Genomic DNA, 20975 nt, shown 5'->3' on the forward strand with positions numbered 1-20975 from the left:
AACCAGTCACAAGATACTTTAATCTTCCTAATCATTCTATGCCACATATTGCAATATGTGGCCTTTTCCTACATCTAGAAAGTTCAGAAAGCCACAAAACTCATGAAAAAAAATTTATTTTTCAAATTGGCTCTCTTAATCCCCATGGTATCAACAAACACTTTTCATTCAACTAATTTACTCATGTTTTTCTTGTCACAACCAATAGCGTAACCCCAATTTTTCCGCCTATAAACATACACACTACCCACAATTCCTCCATTTCCTTTGACAAAGGGCCAACACTCAAAACGTCAGCTTTGAAACTCCTAACGGTGGCCAATTTATGTTATCAACTCAGTTGATAATACCATTCCTTAGTTGTGCAAAAAGAAAAATCCTCGATCAGCCTCTGTATCAGTAAAACACATCCAGAAATAGAAAAGTAAAACTTGATGTTATTCAGAAAAGAAGAGTGAACCTAGAGGTCTTGAATTCTGTGTGTGTGCTTGTTCTCATTTTGCTTTGCTTGTGTGTAAGATCAAGGCTGACATAACCAGCTCTTGAAATGTTTCCGTAGTTGTTTGTTTAGAATTGTTATGTAGTAATGACTGATTTGTGTGTTTTCTTTGTCTGTTTGTAGGGTGCTATTGGAGAGGCAGGAAATCCAGGACCTAGAGGACCTGATGTATGAGTAATAACCTAGTCTAATGAAAATTATTTAATTATACAGATGCTCTCTGTTAAGTGTAGGAAGTAATTCAGGATAGTATTAGTTTTGCTTCTTGAAGCTCTATGATAGGTTGTGGAGGCCCATGCCATCTTTAAAGGAGGAATTTTCATTTGCATTTTCCTGCATTTAACTGGTTAATTTTTTATTTGGAGTTCTGGTTGCCTCCTTGTGATGTTTATTCTTGTTCTGATTGGCTATCTTGAGAGTGCTTATTCTCAATTTCTTCCTGAAATCACTTCAAATAGTATAGTTGCTTCCTACAGGGTGCTACAAACATTTGAAAATGGAAGAAATATATTAGGATTTTCTGGTCAAAAGTGAAGGAAAGTAAAAGAATTCTCTTACTTCTCAGGAGAATTGAATCTCACAACTTTACCTTCTCTGAACTTTCATCTTCTACCACTGAGCTGTTTGGGGCCTGTCTCAATAAAAGCCAGTTACAGGTGTACCACAACCTGTAAGACTTCTCACTGCTGTCTATTCAGCCTGTGAAAAGGCTCTCATATTTGGGTTTTGCCTGAAGGCCCAGCTGCCTTTTATAACATTGGCTGCCACTTAAGGTTAAATTTATTGAATACTCTGGCTGTGAGGAATATGTTAGCAAGCTTGGCCACATCATAACTGGCTTTGTGAGTGACAAATGTAACTTGCAAGCTAGATAAGCAATGTCAAATGCATGGGGTGAATTTGAGCCTGGTTGTTGAATGATGAAAGATGCGATTCCTTTTGTCACAGGCCCCATTTTAAGTTGTCCATAAATTGTAAGTTAATTAATTGAAATTATTTTTCTTGCAGGGTGCACAAGGAGAACCAGGAGCAACAGGTGCCATTGGTTCTCCTGGAACAGCGGTATGCTTAACTGCTTTGATACTGCTGTGCCTATTCACCAATATCTTTTGTTGCATGCTTCCTCACATAAATGAAAGGTGGTTGGTAAGGGTATCTAGTGGTTTCCTTTGTGGCCAGCTAGCCAGCCCTGGTTATTATTACAATTCCAGAGGTACAGAAGCCTTAGTTTGTAACTTAGCTTGACCCATAAACCTGAGAAAATCATCACTGATGAAAAATAAGAGGCAAAACTGCTGCTGAACAATTGAAGACAACTGCTACTATACTACTGAAGAACATATGAAGACAACTGCAAAAAACTGCTTGTGAAAACTTGGAGACTGCTTCTTCAAGACTGTGAATTGTGGCAGTTGACTTTGTTAAATGTACCTTTTAATGACTTTTGATTGGCAAAGTTCAGTTGAATGGACACAATAGTCAGGCTTAAAATTGTTCAAAATGTTTGATTCCCTTTGCCACAGGGAAGCCAAGGATCTAATGGATCTCCTGGTGAACCTGGACAAGATGGCAGTGATGTAAGTAAATAGATAAAATTATGTCTAATTTGTTGAAATATATAGAGTACTATACAAAACTTCCTTTGTATCTTTCTCTCGAGCTCACCCACATACTGTGTTTGTTGCAGCCATCTTTCAGTGTATATTAGAATTGGAAAATAAGTAAATTTTAAGATGACAAGATAGCTAGTGACTGGAAACTTGAGAGAGACCATAATTGTTGAGTTAACTGGTGAGGAAAGCACAATGTTCAGCCATTGATCACTTGGAAGCAACATACAGATAGGAACTTCCCTTGAATTTATTCATTCACAATGTTCTACCACGAAAACAGAAGGTTGTGTATAGTCAGGGAACTCCCAATGAAATCTGCAGCACCCCTTTTTTTTTACCTTTTACTAAATTGTACTCCTTTCATTAACTGTAATCAGGTTCACCCTTGATTCAAATTTCCTTCTCTCTTCTTTCAACCTCATTACTGAACATTACTTAATATGCCTAACATATTGGGAAAAATGGAATTATTGATTGAAATCAAGAATGAAATTGAATGGTAATGTATATATTTTGTTCTCATCAGGGTCAACCAGGACCACCAGGACAGTTAGGGGACATAGGGGACCCTGGAACATCTGTAAGACCCTTATTCTGATTGTAAAATGATGAGGCTTGCATTGATTTCCCACAAATATCCATTGTGTCATATCTCAATGAACCCCTTCCTCCTCTAGACCTCTCTAGTCCATTGACTATGCTTTTATTGTGCTTGTAGTCACAAATGCAATGCAGGTAGAGTGATACTGTCACTATTATTCAATTAGATATCATTCAACACCTTAATTAGCTTGGAATTAACTAATTGTTCTTCACAAACAACTGGACAAAATGTCTGGCAATCCAACAAGTTGACAATGTTTGAACAGACAGTGTCTGTTGACCATCTGTTATTTCAAGCATGGCAGTGATGATGTAGAACAGGTACAACAAATGCCTAACAAAAAACCTGGACTATTACAGCTTATTATAAACTAACTAATTTTCATGAACAAAGTCTATGAACTTATTGTCAGTATTTTGTTACTATAGGGACAAAATGGTCTGCCTGGTGCACCAGGTCTTCGTGGTGTGAAGGGTGACATGGTAAGTGAAAGATGACATGCACTTAAGATATCCAGAGTGTGTCAGAATCTTGTCAAAGTAAAACTGTTCACAAATTTGTAGTTTCAAGTGGTAAGGTCACTCTCTGGAATCTCAAGATGCAGAGAGTGTTCTGTAGTTTTTAATGATATGATGGACACAGAACCATTGTGTTTTTTAGTATATTTCTCCTTTGAGGTAAGGCTACCTAACATAAAAGTGATTTTGCAGTCCAACTATGATTTCATTGCAGGGATCACAAGGAGAGCGTGGTGACAGAGGAGAAACTGGAGAGGGTGGAGAACAAGTAAGTAATGATGATTCATTTCATTTATGTCACTTAAGCTTGCTTTATGAAAGGTCCATTGTTTTTAGATATTTTGGTTCCAGGTTAGTTTTTTTCATTAAAGTGTTCTTTACTTTAAGAGATGGTGCAAAAGTAAGAGCACTTGCCTCCCACAGCCAGGGTGTAGTATTTTGACATCTTTTAGGCCTGTACCCTTAAAAAAGTTTAGTTTTTTGTTTCACAATTTGCAAGAGTTATCTATAAAAGCCAAGGGGGGAGTAAAATATTGTAGTCCCAGTTTGAAAGGATTTTAGACTGGTAGCTAGCACCTGAGTTCAATTCCTGGACCTAGCTGGTGTCACATGTGGGTTGAATTTGTTATTGGTTTTTCCTCTGCCTGTTTTCCTACCTCCACTAAAGTTGATGTTCCAAATTTCAATACTACCTGGAAACAGTGGACAAGAAGAGTGATCATGTGGAATGTCCACTATGAAATTCCCATGTTTCAAGAGTTTGACAGGAGTAATTTTTATAGAATTAAATAAACTCCTTAAAATGAACAGTACCTTGAAGCCACTGACAAATTAAGCAAGTCCCAAAAGTAATAGTCCCTTGAAAGAAGCACCTTGCTCTGAAAGCAGCAAGAAAATCCCAGATTTTAATAGATCCAGAAAGTAGTGACACTCTGAGAGTAACCACCTTGAAGACAAATATCCAACCATAAATTTTATTTGCCTTGGGGGAGTTTCAAGCTGCTATTTTTTTAGGTTGCAATGGCAAGGAAAAACTAGTGTGGGGGTCACCAAATTCTATGGTTACCAATGACACATGTACATCTTTGATGGTTTTGTAGTAAGCTATAATACTATTACAACTGTACTTTATGTTTATGGGAAAAAACATTGGCTTGAAATGCAGTGTGATTGTGAAACAAAACTTGCCTTTCCATTTTCTATTGTAATATTTTTTTCTGACAACCATCATATGATTCTAGGGCACCAAATGATTGCTTTTCGAGAGTTTAAGCATGTACAGTAGCTCTTCTTAAATGTAGAAAACTTCTGAAAAAATAATAGAAACAGGGCTCCAAAAAGATATTACAAGGGCACGATGCTCTTAAAGACATAATGATGTGTCTCCATAGGGTCCATCAGGTGAAGTAGGAAGGGATGGACAAGACGGAGTAAAGGTGGGCATATGGTATTTGTTGGTCAGTGTTTTTTTTAAATAAACCACCTCCTCCTTTACATGAAACACCCATCTGTCAGGTTGTCATCGAGATATTTTTGATATGGGAGCTAACGTAGTAAATAAACCCTTTTCTGTGGCTGTGAGATTGTTCAAAAAATGAATAGTTGGCCAAGGTTATTGTGAGGTTATTTGCTAAGGTTATTGGGGGTTATTACGTGATAAGTGTGCAGTGATTTTGTACCATATGAAGTAAAGTAGCCAAATGAATATATATAGTCACGCAAAAATTATTGGGTGGGTTATGATGTCAGATAGTACATGAAATAATTATGATGACACTGCTTGCAAACCATTGACACAGATTGAGAATTGTTGTATCAGGCAACATCTTTTCTGCATATTTTTTTCAAAGTACATCAGTACATTCATTTATCCTATGGTTATATATTAAAATAATGCTTATCCTATTTCAGGGAGATCAAGGATCTCGAGGAAACCCAGGAGAACTGGGGGCACCTGGTGAAAGAGTAAGAAAATTAATAATTAGAATTAACCCTTTACACCCTAACATCTGTATGTATATTCTCTATTCTGTTCTTTATACAGTTCCTAAGGTGCTTAATGGAAGAATTTGTTTTGTAATCAACAGCTTCTTTAGTTGGTGATCATTTCCTTTATTCACACGACCTTAGTGTTTGATTCAGGGTTGATATTGTATGGAGAAAATAGATGCTAGTCACTCTTTAGGGTTAAAAGGATAAATCTAGTGGCTGTTCTGGATAAATTGTTTACTGGATTGAAAAAAGTAGATATTTTCTCGTGATGTTTAGAGAGGTGAAACTGTGCATTTTTCATTAAGGGTCCCACAGGACCAGTAGGAGCAAGTGGACCTGAGGGTGCTGCAGTAAGTGTTCATGATAACTTAGATGAAAGCAAGCTATACTTGTTAGCACAGTAGGAAGCTAAGGGGGAGGGGAAGGGGAAATAGGAGAAGAATTCCTTTGTTTGGCCTGGACAAGTATGTGCCATCCAACAAGCTGTTTTTTTTTCTTTTAGAGTCTTGACTCTTAATCTTGGCATGAATTTTCACCCTTCAAGATTTTGAATGGGGTACTGTTCAAGATCCACTATCTTGAACTGGGTGTGAATGTTGACTATGTGGATCATGCATGCGTGATACTAAACATTTTTCAAAACTAATGCTGAATATTATGTCTGAATTTACCAGATTTAGCAGAAAGTATTGGTAGTTCATGAGGTAGAGGTTCAAAATTGGGCCACACTGTGTGAAACAGAGGGTTCTCACCAGTTTTTGCCACCTGAATATTGCAGGTTGTCGGCTTTAAAAAGGCTTACAAAGGGGGGAAGGGGGTCACAGGCAACCAGGCCCCCCCATGGCTATGCCCTTGTCCCATAATTGTAACATCTTTATCTTCATTCACACTTGGGTAGCCAAATTACAGGTTTTTATCTTGTTGGGTCAGGGTTTGAAACCAGTGGAAGTACATCTCCACCCAGATTCAGCTTTAGTACCCTTCCCTCCTTCCACGGAGAGTGGCAAGTAGAGGGTGAAGTACCAAGCTAAGGCCTTATCTGCACTGCATTTGAGTACATGTACCTTGAAAATGCAACTTTATTGCTAAGGTTTGCGCTGCTAGTACTGTTCATGTCAATCTGGATAAATTGTCTATGGAGGATGGAGCTTTCCAAAATGCAGATTACACAGCTCATAGTATAATATTGAAGGGATGAGCTGACCCATAGTATGTGTATACTGTACTTCAGAATGCTGTAGATAAACATCCATTTTGTGGATATGCCACCATTCAAATCCTACCATTTTTGAATTGTGCTTGTTGACATCATCTACTGAAAATTCACCCTAAGCCTTATTTGCACCAAAGTTTTTATGAATCTTTATCACTTTCTTTTTGGTTTCATTGGGGTATTCTTTTAATTTCAGTGTTTTGGGAATACTTTCCTGTCTTAAAAGGGTCCTTAAAAAAATTGTGCATATGTTGTAGGGTTCTCCTGGTCCGAGTGGTAACAGTGGATCACCAGGTGCTTTAGGGGCTAAAGGAAATCGTGGCTTGATGGGCAGAGCAGGTCCCAGGGGAGGCAGAGGAAGTCCAGGAGCTGAGGGTGCGAAAGGACCAGGTGGAGAGCCAGGAAATCCAGGCAAAAATGGTGCCCCAGGAGAGCCAGGTTTTAAAGGAGAACAGGTACTTTGTGTGTGATTTCTCTATCTTTTTTCTTTACTTCTACACATCGATGGTAGTATTGTGAAACAGAGTTTTAGTGCCCCAGATGTTCAAATTTGTCATTCCTTGACTCTCACAGACTAACCAACTTCGTAGTTCTGTTGGGGTGTGTGTGAAAGATTAAATTATCAATGCTTGTTGGAAAAAATTATTTTCCCTTTTTTTTTTTTTTTTTGTTGTCTCTATAAAGCTCCCCTTTCTTTTATTAGCCCCTTATGTATGGTTTCAAGATTCTGATGAACTGTCTTTGTTTCTTCCTTCTGTTTTGAAGTATATACTACATTCGGTATTTATCAAAGCTGGATAACCATGGAGAAAAAAAGTGACTCACATTTGGTTCACAATTAGTGAAAACATCTTAAACATCTTTTTTAATATGTTCTTGTCTGAATTTCTTCTAAAATTATTATTTTTTTATCAGAGCTGTTATAATAGATGGACTTATAGTGGGTGGGGGAGGGGTGGAAGGGTGGGAGTGAAAGGGGGGAAAAAAGTCCATTCAGGTCTACCAATCACTAGCTACAGGTGAAAAAGGTGTTACAATAATGAACTACATCACTCATAATTTGTAACAACTGTAAAGAGGGTGACATGTATGCATTTAGATGTGTTCGTGTAATTTTATGTGTTTCACCTGCTCCCTTCTTGTCTTGTTAATATGCTGTAGCTGAATTGTGAATGAAGATAAATGTATACCTTTACCTTTTCATACACATATCTTCTTTTGGATAATCTTATTTTACTGAAATTTATTTTTCACTGGTTAGGGTGCAATGGGTCCTACAGGACCTGTTGGCCCTATTGGAAATGCTGGACCAGATGTAAGTAATAACACCATAATTTATCATTATTTTAATATATTTTTTTAATATTTATACCACAAGAAGGCTTTGTTGCTCTTCTGTTTTCGACCACTTTTGTGTCCAAACTGTCATACAGGTTTTGTTACATCATGTTAAGTTTGTAATGCACATGTTCAACCCAGGGGTCAGGAGTAAAAAGGAATTGTGTGTTACCCTGTATGCCAATTCTTTTGACTTGCAGTCATTATTATAACATGGATGCAACACAAACAAAGAGGTTTTCTTAATTGATTAAGTCTGTGAACTCTCCCAGAGAAGAGTCTGTCTTTACAGTGTGCACAACAATGTGCCACATAAATTTTCAATTTTAGTGATAGCACTTCTGTTAATAGTTATATTTTTATATTACTGTTTGTTATGTTGCAATGCCCTTGTCTCACCTTCAGTTTGCTTTTTCAGGGGCTTACTGGCATTCCCGGTGAACGTGGTAGGCGTGGAGAACAGGTCTGGAAATAAACTTTTCAAACTCATTAATAATTCAAGAGATCAACTACCAACCACATCATGTGCATGTGTTTGGATATCCAATGAAAAACAGTATACCACTCTCCAGTGAGAGTGGTATATACCACTAAAATATGCATAATGACAACTTGCACAAAATCAATGAATATTTATTACTCACAAGTAACCTTACTTTTACAATGCTTCATTTTCTTATTTAGCCCCTTTACAAAAACTCAACCTGCAGCCTAGTGCTTTCATTTGTTTCTTGGTGTTTGGATACCCCGATGAAACACTTGCTCTCGTTTTGGAAATAGTACTTCTCAACCTGCATTGGAGATGTTGGGTTGTTCTAATTTTTATCAGCCTTGTATCTAGGATTATAAAAAGTGTTTGTTCATTTCATCTTTAGGGAGCTCCTGGAGTACCTGGAAGAAGAGGACTGGAAGGAGCCAAAGGACAATTGGTTTGTTGATGGACTCATAACTTCATACACTTATTAAGGTTCATGCTGTAAGAGCAAGCAAAATTTTGAGTTAAAATTAAAGATTCACTAATTGTTGGCATTGTGTTTTCCTTGGTTGGTCATGAAGAACCTTGTTTAATGGTTAAAACTACTGAGCAATTCATATCTCTTGTTAAGTAAGTTAAGATTGCAGAATCTTAAAGGGAAACCATTCACACTGCAGTTTATGCTTCTTGAAAAAGCCTTGCATCTTAACTTCAAGATAGTTCTCTAGTAGCCAAGTTCTTTTGTCTTGCATTTTAATTGCCAAGATAGAAGATGTGGCTTTCATAATTGAACAACAGTTTTATGGGAATTATTTCCTTTCCAAAAGATAACCAAAGAAATTAATCCACCAAGTAAACTGAAATTAATTGTGGTTTGGATAGAGAACTTTTATCTAAGTAAGGAAAAAAAATTGGGTTCAAAGAGGGAAGAATGTAAAGTAGCCACAACAATCTATTTCCTTTTTACCTGACAATATCAGGCAATTCTGAGCTTTTTGCCTGTTTAGCTTACCAATCAGAACACAGGATCCACTTCTTGCTCTGCTAAATGCAAATGTACAGAACAGTTAGACTTGCAGAAGGATTGTATGAATGCAAAGTCTGCAATGAAACCCTTTTTTGGGGGGGAGTTGACTTTTGTATTCCTAGAAGTGAGGAAAGGAAATTTCTATCCAAATTCTCAATTAATTTTATTGGAAACAAGTGATGAGAATTGACCAAAATATTAGTAAGGGGGAGATTGGTTCTTGGAAGTTATATTATCAAGTGTGCATGTTTGTTGTTTTTTCATTCTGATGTTACCTGCATGTATTGTTTGTTTCTTTATGTCTAGGGTAGCGCTGGAACTGCAGGTCCACCTGGACAACCTGGGCCTCAAGGAAAACGGGTAATGCCTGAATCATGAAAAGATGAACATAAATCAATAAGTACTATTTTTAACTCACTACCTGAAATACGTTACAATAAGAGCACTAAATGAATATAGAATGATCGATCCTCGAAGTTATGAACACTACTGAACTAGTTGTTGAAATAAGACCTGAAAAAAATTCTGGTCCACATGGTGTTTGAACCCATGACCTCTGCGATACTGATGCAGTGCTCTACCAACTGAGCTAACAAGCCAACTGGGAGCGGGTCATTATGTTGGATCCAAACGAACCTTCAAAGGGGTGAATAATGGCTGTAAACATATGAAAATCATGTGAGCACTGTGGTTGAAAAAACAAATATAGAATCGATCCTCACAGTTACGAACACTACTGAACTAGTAGTTGAAATAAGGCCTGAAAAAAATTCAGGCCCATACAGGATTTGAACCCATGACCTCTGTGATACTGGTGCAGTGCTCTACCAACTGAGCTAACAAGCCAACTGGAGCTGGTTATTATGTTGGTTACAAACAAACCTTTGAAATGGTGAATAATGGCTGTAAACATATGAAAATCATATGTATGCACTGCAGTTGAAGAAACAAATATAGAGTCAATCCTCGCAACATTAGTTCACATCCCTCCTGTGTGGAGCCATATCATTCTCATCTTGACTTGAAACCACTTAATTATCATCTTTTGAGAATTATTGAGGGGATTAGATCTCTTCAAGGTTGACATAAGTTCACCAGTCCTCTCTTTTGGTTCACTAGGGATCACCAGGAAAAACAGGACTACCAGGAGGACTTGGTTCCCCAGGTCCAATAGTATGTTGACCAAGATGACATCTTAATAGAGCTTTGTATTTTCCAGGAGAGTTACATCAAGAATAATCTTCAAATGAGATATAACTTTACAAGCCCATGCTGTTTTAACCATCTAATATTCTCTTTAATATTCTTTATATTCTTTTATTAACTTCATTAGATTATAGAGTTCTGTTTTTCATTTCTATCCCCCAGAGTAGTTTCACCAATCTTTAAATATTTGTTAGTACTAAAGGTGCTTATATTCTTTGGAACTAAGTTTAGTATCAGCATTTTGTCTTTTTCATAGTGGATATAAAAATATGTACAGTTTATACCTATTCCTTGCTCGAATGTTTAACACCCATGGATATATGTTTTTGGAGGGGCCAGACATTTTTCTGAGCCCCAAAGGGGTGGAAACATGCGACAAATGAGCGGTTTATTATGGTCCTATATTTTACATGTTTTCTTGACCTTAAATGTACAATATGATAGCTATACATGGAATATGTGTAGAAAGTGGTGTAATTTTTGACTTGACTGAACTCGCATGAATTTGTTTTTAGGGTCCTTCTGGAAATCGAGGCTATTCTGGTGCAGAGGGAAGGCAAGGAGTGAAGGTAAGCAGACCTTGTAAAAGGGCAAAGGATACAAGTTTCTAAAGAAACTGTGGTTCGGCATGGGTGGAAGAGTGATACATGCTAACTTAGTATTATCAACTGAGTTGATAATGTAAATTGGTCGTGGTAAAGAGTTTGAGGACATGAAAGGGCAGGCAGACAAACAAATAGAAAATATCATGCATAGAACATTTGAAATAATTCTACCATTGCTGTTCACCAATAGGAGTCTGAACGACAAGTATACTAGAACAGCAGTAATATTGTTTTACAAAATTGACTTTGTACTGTCTACAATGAGGTTCTCTCTTTACAGTTTTCTCTTTGCTTCAATAATTTTTAGGGTGACAGTGGTAGAAATGGAGAGAATGGACGGGATGGAGGAAAAGGAGAACAGGTAATATTAATGTCATGTGTGGTTAATGACGTGATTTAGGACATTTAACTCTATATAACCTATATAACGATGGACTCTTGCAAAAACAAGTAAAGATATTTTACTTGCAGCTGTAGTATTGGCTTGCTCAGGTGCATTTTAAAAATGAAGGTATTTTTTGCTTGTTTATTAAGGGATCGCAAGGGGAACCTGGTAATCCAGGCCGATCAGGACCTCGGGTAAGTATTAAAGTTATCAATACAGTTAAATGTGCTCAGAAAGAATTACTGGTGGAATGCCCATTTCTGAATTTTTTTTGAAGGGCAGATAATACTATCTAATAGGTAAATTGCAATTCTCTAGATGTTTCAACAAAACCTTCTCTTTTATCCACTGGGTAGAGAATTATCGAGTGCATTGTGTTATCTACCCTTCAAACAAGTAGGCCATATATGCCTAGTGGGCAGCAGTCTGTTTGAAAGGGCATGCACAATAGTCCCTCGCAGTGTGCTGGTTATGTTTCAGCTAGTGTGTTACTCTAAGAGTTGTTTCTCAGCCTCATTCTCCTCTCCCTTTCTTTCTTTCCCTGATTGTCTGGAATATTAGATTCAGTTCCCTTCTGAAGGGATTTGTAGCTTGTTTGCCAGCTTTTACCAGTCATAAGCACTGGCTGTTTGAAGTGGACACTATACATGTAGGCACTCAAAGTAGTTAAGAACTGTGCAGTTGTTGATTTTAGTGAAGTTACTTTGAGCATGAACTCAACTACATCTATTCTCACTACACATACTATTGGTTCATTTCCTCCTTAATTGTTTTTGCCTGTTTATACTTGTTAAGTTTACTGTTTAGTTTGTTGTCAAGTGTTGTTTTCTAAGTTTTATCAGATTAACCATTCCATCTATTGCTACAAGACCTTTGTGTTAGGTTAAAATATGGTAAGTTCACAATGAATAATAGTATTTTTAACATCAATAATTTGGTTTAAAATTCTGGAACTTGGTGGTTTCATTATATTTAGGGAGACACAGGTGCTGCAGGAAAACCAGGAAAGTCAGGCTCTCAAGGAATTCCGGTGGGTCAATAAAAGCAATAGTAATGCAGTTGTAGCATTGAGTGAAAGGAAATTCAAAGAGTAATTGGATTAGTGATCAATGTACAAAGTGAGAGAGCAACCAGTGTCACCTTTTGGTAGATTTGGGATTCTGTCTAGCACCCTGACAACTTATACTAACAACTTTATAGTGAGATGCAAGATTAACTAAAAGTAAGTGGTGTCAACGACACATTTCCAGGGAAACATCTTAAAGAAAATTTGTCAAAATTTTTAAAAGTTTTAAAATGTAATCGGTGTTACAAACACAGACATCTGCATACTGATACAGTGTAAGAAGCTTTTATGTATACATACCTTTAAGCTTAATATTTTGCAAGTCTGCATTTTGCATGAAAACAAACGCAAACAGGAAATATAGTCAGTTGTGAATCACACCAAATTTTCAGCTCAGCTTAGTTCTTTGGTGAGTGTACTAATGTTGTGACTGCAGATTTCATAATGTATGAAATTAGTTAAATGACAGGCAATATTTGGGCTTGCGTTTGTTTTCTTTGTATTTTAGAGTTTGTGAAATGTTGCAGTCCTTTATCGCAAGAACAGTATTTGGAAATTGACTCAAAATATTTTTATTTTTCTTAGGGTGTTGATGGAGAGGATGGTACCCCTGGAATACCTGGGGTCCCTGTATGTTACCTTTCACTTTATTGTAAATTGTGTGTTTTTTGAACCAGGTAGAACTTAGGTTCTTCCACCTTTAAATTAGTTGACTATTGCACCCAACAATTAGATACCTCACAAAGCTCAAATCTTGATTATTCAATGGTTTGGGTTTGTGAGTTTGCGTGCTGCTGGTAAAAATTACTTTCTTTTGGGAATGGGCTCTTCTTGTTTGAAATTCCAGCCAGAGTTTTGGACTCTACTACCTATATTTCTGGAAGGATCCATCAGATCACATTAAGTATCCTGACTGTGCTACATAAGATCCTGTAAATTTCAAGTACCAGCAGGGCTGTAACCATTCTTTTTCTGGTGGGATCAAAGCACATTCTGTTTTTGATCCTGAAAGGTCCCTGCTTGGAATATATATCCCTCACAGATCTGCATTCCCTTAATATATCCATAGTGGGATTTCTGGAATTCCTGTGGGAACTTGCAGAGGTTTTGTGTTTCATCCCAGGTGTTGTTGTAGAATATTCTAATAAATTTCAAGGGGTGCATGGGGAGGGGGGTGTGTGTGGATATCCTGACCGTGTTGCTTTACATGTAGATTCTGTGTAGTCCTGCTGGGAATCTGGAATGTCAATATGGGATACTACCAAACATCAGTCTGTAGTGGGATTGGTGGAATTTCAGACACAGTTTTGGTGGGATTTTGTGTCCCATCACAGATGGGATGTTGGAATTTCACTTAGTTAGTTATTGCAGCTGCAGCAAAGGCAGTCATTTGTTAATGCTAAGCTTATGCCTCTGATCAATAAGTCAAGTGATGTTCATTGATAATGTAAATCATGCTGATTACTGAGTCAAGAGATTTCACTTTGTGATTGTTTATCCTTCTGGACTTAATTTTTTCTTTCAGGGCCCTCAAGGAGCACCAGGAACACCAGGTTTCTCTGGTCCTAAAGGAGCAGTGGTGTGTTTCATGTTATTGATAATGTGGATAGTTTTCAGTATATGTGCATGGACATTTTGTCTATCATTTACTTATAACTTGGTGTAGGGCTGATATTGCTCTCAGTTAAGAATGTTCACAATGTTGCTACATCAGAGTTTGTGCTGACATAAAAGAAGAAATGGAGTAGTAGCCATAAGCCCAATTAAAAATTTGAAATCATCAAACAGTTATCAATTTTCAAGAGGAGATGGCAAGAATGTCAGTCAGAGATCTTCTGAAAATACACTGTAGGGGTTCATTGTGTCTTTGGTTGTAAATTTTGCCTAAAGACGTGGCATTGTATTCAATATTCTAATTAAGGTGTGAATAGAGGATCCAGTTAGGGGATTTTGATTGGTTCGGCCATCATAGAATATGATTTAATATACCAAATGGACTATAAGTCACTAAACGGATCAAGAAAGATGGTCAATTTTGAGCTTGGTTGTCATTTCAGACATGTTTGTTAGACATGACATGTTTCATATATAGCTTGGTGTGGGTGCCACATGCCCCATTGGCTATCAGCCATCTCATATCCATTGCATGCTTCAAGATTAATTGATAACAAGTGTTGAGGCAACCTTCAAGCAACGTAATTGAAATTCGTTTATTTTCAGGGTAACGCTGGAAGAGATGGAAGCATAGGAGAACGAGGAGCAGATGGTCTTAAGGTAAAGGAGTGCTCCAATTAAGAGCTTTCCTCTTGAGGCTGTTTACAGGTGTTAGTTATTCATGGAAGATTAACCTCTTCTTCCTTTTTAAGATCTGTCTCAGTGTTGGCTTTTGACAAATTGATTCGTCGTTCGTTGGTTCATAATCACGTCCTCCATTTTTGGGTGGTTCTCTTCTTTTCTCTCTATATCTCTGTATTATTCTTTAAAAAAATGATGTGACAATTTACGAAAATATCTTTCATCTGGTTGCAGTAATCAAAAGGATTTTACAATCCAGTTCAAGCAGTACTATTTTATTGATTTCTTAAGGAGTCGCCGACATGTAACCTATGGAGCTGTCAGTAGTGTCTCTTGACTGCAACAATTTCTTTCGACAGGGTGAACAAGGTGCCACAGGAGAGTTTGGTAAATCAGGCACACCAGGACTGGCGGTAATGAACAAGATATTGTACTCCACATATGTATAGTACACGCTAAATGATTGGGGGGGGGGGGGGGGTAAGGGGGGGGGGTAAAATAAGTAATGAAAAAATAATAAACTTGATCTTAACAACGGACCTTAAGTTTATGCTACAGCACAAGTTGAGTGGCAGATATTTGTTTATTTGTGTAAGTTACACAGTATGCAGAGGTGCTAGTTAGTGAGGCAATCGACCTACTGATCCAGGCAACTTTAACTTCGTTGTGCGATTTTAAGAAAAACCTTGAAAAGGCTTTTTTCAGTCAGTTTTTAAGCTTGGTGTCAGCAAGTGTCTATGGGCAATCTTTGATCAAACCTCTAAACAGGAATTTTTGCATTTTAAAGCAATTCCTGTGAATATCTGTCCAGTGGTAATTATGGTAGTTATGGTAGTTATGTAGTCCATCCATGGATTCGTATGACTGTGTAGCGATTTTGCCTCTAGGGTCGACAAGGTTTCAGAGGAGACCCTGGTGCTCAAGGAAGCATGGGAGCAACGGTAAGAGAACACTAGGAATAGGTATGATTGTGGGGCAAGGTAAACCTGGGGCGGGCAGAAAATAGAGTGCTTAAAGAAGGCATGACTATCTGACTATACCTCCTCTAACCCAACAACAGTCAATTGATAACAAGTTAGGGTTAATGTTGGGTTAGGGGAGGGGTAGGTGGGCAGTTGCCCAGATACTGATATTGATCCCATAGGCACTGGTGAACCGTCAGAGTCGCATGCATAAATACTGGGGGTTAACTATGTTGGACCAGCATTCCATTCAAGGGGTGGATATCAATACTCATAGTGTCGTCATAGGGTAAATACTTGGCTTGAGAGTTGACCTTTTTCAATGCCAGCCAACTCATCGTCAAGTCCTCGGGCATGTTGACCCTTATTGTGGTTTCTAATAACTTGCACCTTGCAAAAAGGTGGAAAAAGTTGATACAAGCTTGTGGAAAAAAAAAATACGGGTTTCCACGAGGACACCGCAACAGATCTTCTTACTCTATAATCAAATTCTCAACCGACTTAGCTACAGGGACTTTTTAGAAAGTGCCCGTTTTTATAGTGAGATTAAGCAATGTTAGAAAAATCCCAAGTGGAGGATGGAAGATGTTGATTCTCTGCGAGTGGGGGGAAAAGGGTTGTTGCACTTACATTACATATTATTTCTTTAAGGGACCGCCTGGTATCCAAGGACTCCCCGGTGCATCTGGTAAACTAGGAAATCCAGTAAGTATCCAATCAGGTCGTTCTGGCTCTAAGCAAAGTAGATTTATGGAAGACTTCAGCACTGTACTTCATCTTAAAATGATCTGTGAATTATGGGAGTGTCTGGGAAGTCGACAGTAAGACAAAGGTTTTCTTGACGTGCATTCTTTTCATTTATTTATTCATTTATTTTCGATATAAGACAGGCTGGCCCAGTTCAGCTTTCGGGCTGGTTGGAATGGGGCTTGTATAAACAAAAGGGCCAGGCCACCCAACCGGAAGCTACATTCCCTACACTTTGCGAGAAGTGCGTACGTTCTTTAACGTCCCCTGTTAACCAGTACAGAGAAGATGCAGAACATGAGGCCTACAGTTTATTGCCTTTATCCAAGAAGACTAGGATGTCTAACCATTTGCAGATGTCGTAGCAAGACAGAAAATTCTCCTCAGTTATTTTAAAACCCTGAGTGTTGACCCTGTATCTCCCGCACGGCAGTCCAGCGCTCCACACCATGACCTTACCTTAATATTCAGGGCGTGAAATTGCGCCTAATACAGGCGCCAATGCGACTAAATTTTTCACTTTGGCGACCAAATCCTGAAAGTTAGTCGCCAAATTGGCGACTAGAACGTTTCATCATAACCTTACCAAGAGATATAGTGAATTAAAAAGATTTGCAGAGATAAATCCGCGGCAAACTTCCTCATTAACTTTGTTTCTAAAACGTAGCACGTGCTTCTCGATCGATAACTAGACGCCATCTTGGATTTAGATGAGCCTGAAAGTTGTATATCATCCATCCTAGTGTCCACTTTGTAGCACGTTAAAGATCTTTTCCCTAACTTAATTTTGAAGGTAATTTAGTGTTAACAACTGGGTTGAAAACGTAAATTAGCCACCGTAAAGGGTAAAAAAGCTGACGTTTCGAGCGTTAGCCCTTCGTCAATCGTTCTGACGAAGGGCTAACGCTCGAAACGTCAGCTTTTTTACCCTTTACGGTGGCTAATTTACGTTTTCAACCCAGTTGTTAACACTAAATTACCTGCTATACTCTCCCACCGACGCAGCACCACAGTTTCTTTAGAAACTTACCCATTATTAATTTTGGAGGGTCTATCTAGAACGCTGACAGCGTAAAGAAAGATTTTGTTTGTCTTTGAAAATGGCGACCAACTTTTTTTGAATTGGCTACCACTTTGAAGAATTTAGGAGCCAAGTGGCTATCAGAAAAAAAGTTAATTTCACGCCCTGATATTATTAATAGCTATTGCCGTTGATATGAAATATAAACATCATTTATAGGAGTTTGACAGCTGGAACCACTTGCCTTGCTATCGTGCAGAACTCTAACTTGCAAGCTATCCAAATTGTCATACAGAACACAGATTAACGCTGTTTATTCCTCATTTTAGGGATTCCCTGGGACGCGAGGCAAAGATGGCTCACCAGGGTTACAGGTAAACTGTTTGTGCTCAGAGAATTAGAAGTATTTCTTAAAAAAAGAGTTGTGGAGTGAATAAGGAGGACTCTTGCAGAGATTGGAAGACATAAAGTCTGACATATACGTGAAGGTTACCTTCAAAAGTATACAAGATAATTTGGTCTTTAAACTGAGTTGATAATGTAAAGTGACCACTGTAGAAAGTTCCTAAAGCTGACGTGTTCAGCGTTCGCCCTTCGTCAGACATTATGAAGCACCATACAAGGTGGTTTTTTTGTTAAAGGTGTAACAGAGGTCTTCAAAACTTTCAGGGGATTTAATAGGCCATTTTCGACTTATTAAAATTTTAAACATAGCTCCGAGTCTAGGAGGAATAAAACAAAATTAATTAATTATTCATCCCTCAACCTCGATGTGATTTCCTTGGTTTTATTCCCCCAAGCCTCGGAGCCAAGTTTGAATTTTAATATATCGAAAATAGCCTGTTAGAATCTCAGTTAATTTATTCCAGATTAAATAGTCCAGCAAGTACATAGAACCAAAAAGAAATGTTTAGGAACCTCACGTAGGAGAAAGAAATCATTATGACATCTTGTGAGATGAAGATTTAAGTAATGTAGGACTTACAACCCTAAATTTTTTTTCATTTCGGGCTAGTTTTGAAAGAATAGAAATTAAAGTTAATCTAGTTGCTGGTGTTTTCTGCTTCTGTAGATAATTTTAGCTATGATAATTAGGTTTTAATTTATCATTAATTGTCTCTTAGGGTGAACGTGGACCAAGGGGAGAGCAGGGTCCCATTGGAGCCCAGGTAATTACATTTAATGTTAGGGCCCTCTAGGATATCAATCAACTCTGGAAGAAATAAATTCACATTGTGGTATGTTGCTAATAAAAGCAAAAGAATAATAGAAGAGAGGTGAGGGCATTTTGGTATTTTTGTTTCATAAGAATCATACGTAAAGTATTTTCAGGTGCGCCTTAAATTCAATGACTAGGATGTTAGAAAGAGTTTTTGATGGTGATGATAGGTTGTAATAAACAGCTTAAGATGTACATTTTTCACGGATACCACGCCAGAAGTTCTCACATTTTGATAGAAGAGCGATATTTATCCTTGATGTTATACTTTTTTGGACATGTTTGACATGTCAGTCCTTGTAGCTCTCTCTTGTGGCCTTTTATTCCCTCTAGGGAGCTGCTGGCCGTGAAGGCGAGAATGGATTACCTGGATCGGATGGTCTGCCGGTAGGTTTGCATCACTTCTCCATAATTTGTATCTGACTGAATCTGGTGCAACATCGACGCCACCCACTACTTCCAACAGCATAATTTTTGCGAGGAATACCATCACCTCGACTAGACACTACACTATGTCCAAATGTTTTTTAGCTCCTCGTAATCCCAGTGTTATTAATCCTCAGAATTTGGAGCTTAATCTTTGAAATTTTGCTAAAACAAATATTTGTCCTCATGCACGGAAATTGTGTGAAGTTACGTAAAAAATGTTCCTTTTGTTCTCGACAGGGAGACAGAGGAGCCATAGGGGCCTCTGGTGGATCAGGTCCTGAAGGGGGACCGGTGAGGAGATAAGCGTAATGTTTGTGACTTTATGTGTTGATACAAGTTGCCTTGGTGCATTAATACAAAGTTTTCTGTTTTAAGCAAGATCTCAAGCACTGCCGGTGTTTTAAACCAAAGTAAACACCGTAGTGCTCTTTGTTTAGGATCCAGCAGTGATAAACCGGTCGAAATATGGTTTTTGTGAAATATCTAGGTGTCTGCAGTGCACTTTCACCGTAACTGGAGTAACACGTGCTCGTGATCTATTTGTTTCAGGGTTTGCCAGGTCTGCCCGGTCGAGCAGGATTTACTGGAACTAAGGGTGACTATGTGAGTGCCTCATTTGGTTGTTTGTTTCTTGAATGTAGAATAAAATTACTTTGTTCTTATCTCAAGATTGCGCGGTTTTTTTTCGTCTTGTTCAGGGAGAGAAAGGCAACCAAGGTTCTGCTGGAGAACCTGGCAGAGATGGTGAACCGGTGAGTTATGCTTCCTGTTTGTGACTAGTCTATCATTGTTTTCAATGAAAATAAGTGGTCACAGCAATGGACCTAGGTCAATGGCTTGTCCATTGCAATGTTAAAAGGTCTACTGCAGGTTCACTGTAGGTCCATTGCAGGTCCACTGTAGGTCCACTGCGGGTCCACTACAGGTCCATTGCAGGTCCATTGTAGGTCCATTGCAGGTCCACTGCGGGTCCATTGCAGGTCCACTACAGGTCTATTGTTGGTTCACTGCAGGTTCATTGCAGGTCCACTGTAGGTCCATTGCAGGTCCATTGTGGGTCACTGCAGGTTTATTGCAGGTCCATTGCATTGAGTAAACTTCCAGTGTGTAGTTCTGGTCGACTCATTGTGTTGTGTGCTCCAGCGTCACTCTCCATCAGGAGTGACAACGGGTCGGTTCCAGTTAACTATCAGGGAAACCTGAACTGCTGGAATTAACTTTAAACAACTGAAATTCCTTAAGGGAGAAGTAGGGGTACTCCTTATCGCTTCATACTATTTAAATTGAGATACCATGTGGAAAGATGGACTGTCTGGATAGTAATGTGTCTTAAGCTTTACCCTCAATCAGATTCAACAAGTGTCCCTGTCTGACGATCATTAACAAATTCTATAAAAAAGGAATAAAAATAGAGAGTGTTTCTTTTGGAGATTAGAAGCGAAACTCCTCCCCGGCAGTACGACGTTTGTAGTCTTAATGGTGAAATTATCTCTACCCATGTTTGCCTTTTTTAAGATAATCATCTTGGAAATTTTTTCATCATTTTGCTTCAATTTAGGGCGGTGATGGTGCCCCAGGAGCTGTTGGTCAACCAGGTTTGCCAGGACCTAAGGTGAGTTAGTTCAACTAATTTTTTGCAACTTAAATTCAAGGTAAATCTCTCCCACAATTAATGCGCTTTATGTGCCATAAAAAGAACACGACATCATTTTATTAAGGACCCAACAAAACACTTACAAACGGAACATATTGGTGACTTAG

General features: G+C 38.2%; 1 protein-coding gene across 1 annotated transcript in view; it reads left to right on the forward strand.

Moving 5' to 3' along the window:
• The window catches only part of LOC131799117 (collagen alpha-2(I) chain-like), a 52990-nt gene that overhangs the window by 11128 nt on the left and 20887 nt on the right, over positions 1-20975 (forward strand). The window contains exons 8-39 of the mRNA XM_059116786.2: positions 623-667; positions 1508-1561; positions 2023-2076; positions 2639-2692; positions 3145-3198; positions 3449-3502; positions 4626-4670; positions 5146-5199; positions 5532-5576; positions 6697-6894; positions 7701-7754; positions 8196-8240; positions 8653-8706; positions 9586-9639; positions 10399-10452; positions 11001-11054; positions 11398-11451; positions 11625-11669; positions 12452-12505; positions 13127-13171; positions 14067-14120; positions 14762-14815; positions 15196-15249; positions 15724-15777; positions 16450-16503; positions 17896-17940; positions 18691-18735; positions 19119-19172; positions 19452-19505; positions 19764-19817; positions 19913-19966; positions 20773-20826. Coding sequence (XP_058972769.2) covers positions 623-667; positions 1508-1561; positions 2023-2076; positions 2639-2692; positions 3145-3198; positions 3449-3502; positions 4626-4670; positions 5146-5199; positions 5532-5576; positions 6697-6894; positions 7701-7754; positions 8196-8240; positions 8653-8706; positions 9586-9639; positions 10399-10452; positions 11001-11054; positions 11398-11451; positions 11625-11669; positions 12452-12505; positions 13127-13171; positions 14067-14120; positions 14762-14815; positions 15196-15249; positions 15724-15777; positions 16450-16503; positions 17896-17940; positions 18691-18735; positions 19119-19172; positions 19452-19505; positions 19764-19817; positions 19913-19966; positions 20773-20826 — 1800 coding nt within the window. The remainder of the gene's footprint in view (positions 1-622; positions 668-1507; positions 1562-2022; positions 2077-2638; positions 2693-3144; positions 3199-3448; positions 3503-4625; positions 4671-5145; positions 5200-5531; positions 5577-6696; positions 6895-7700; positions 7755-8195; positions 8241-8652; positions 8707-9585; positions 9640-10398; positions 10453-11000; positions 11055-11397; positions 11452-11624; positions 11670-12451; positions 12506-13126; positions 13172-14066; positions 14121-14761; positions 14816-15195; positions 15250-15723; positions 15778-16449; positions 16504-17895; positions 17941-18690; positions 18736-19118; positions 19173-19451; positions 19506-19763; positions 19818-19912; positions 19967-20772; positions 20827-20975) is intronic.

The sequence above is a fragment of the Pocillopora verrucosa genome, chromosome 10, assembly GCF_036669915.1.
Source record: "Pocillopora verrucosa isolate sample1 chromosome 10, ASM3666991v2, whole genome shotgun sequence".
Lineage (NCBI taxonomy): Eukaryota > Metazoa > Cnidaria > Anthozoa > Scleractinia > Pocilloporidae > Pocillopora > Pocillopora verrucosa.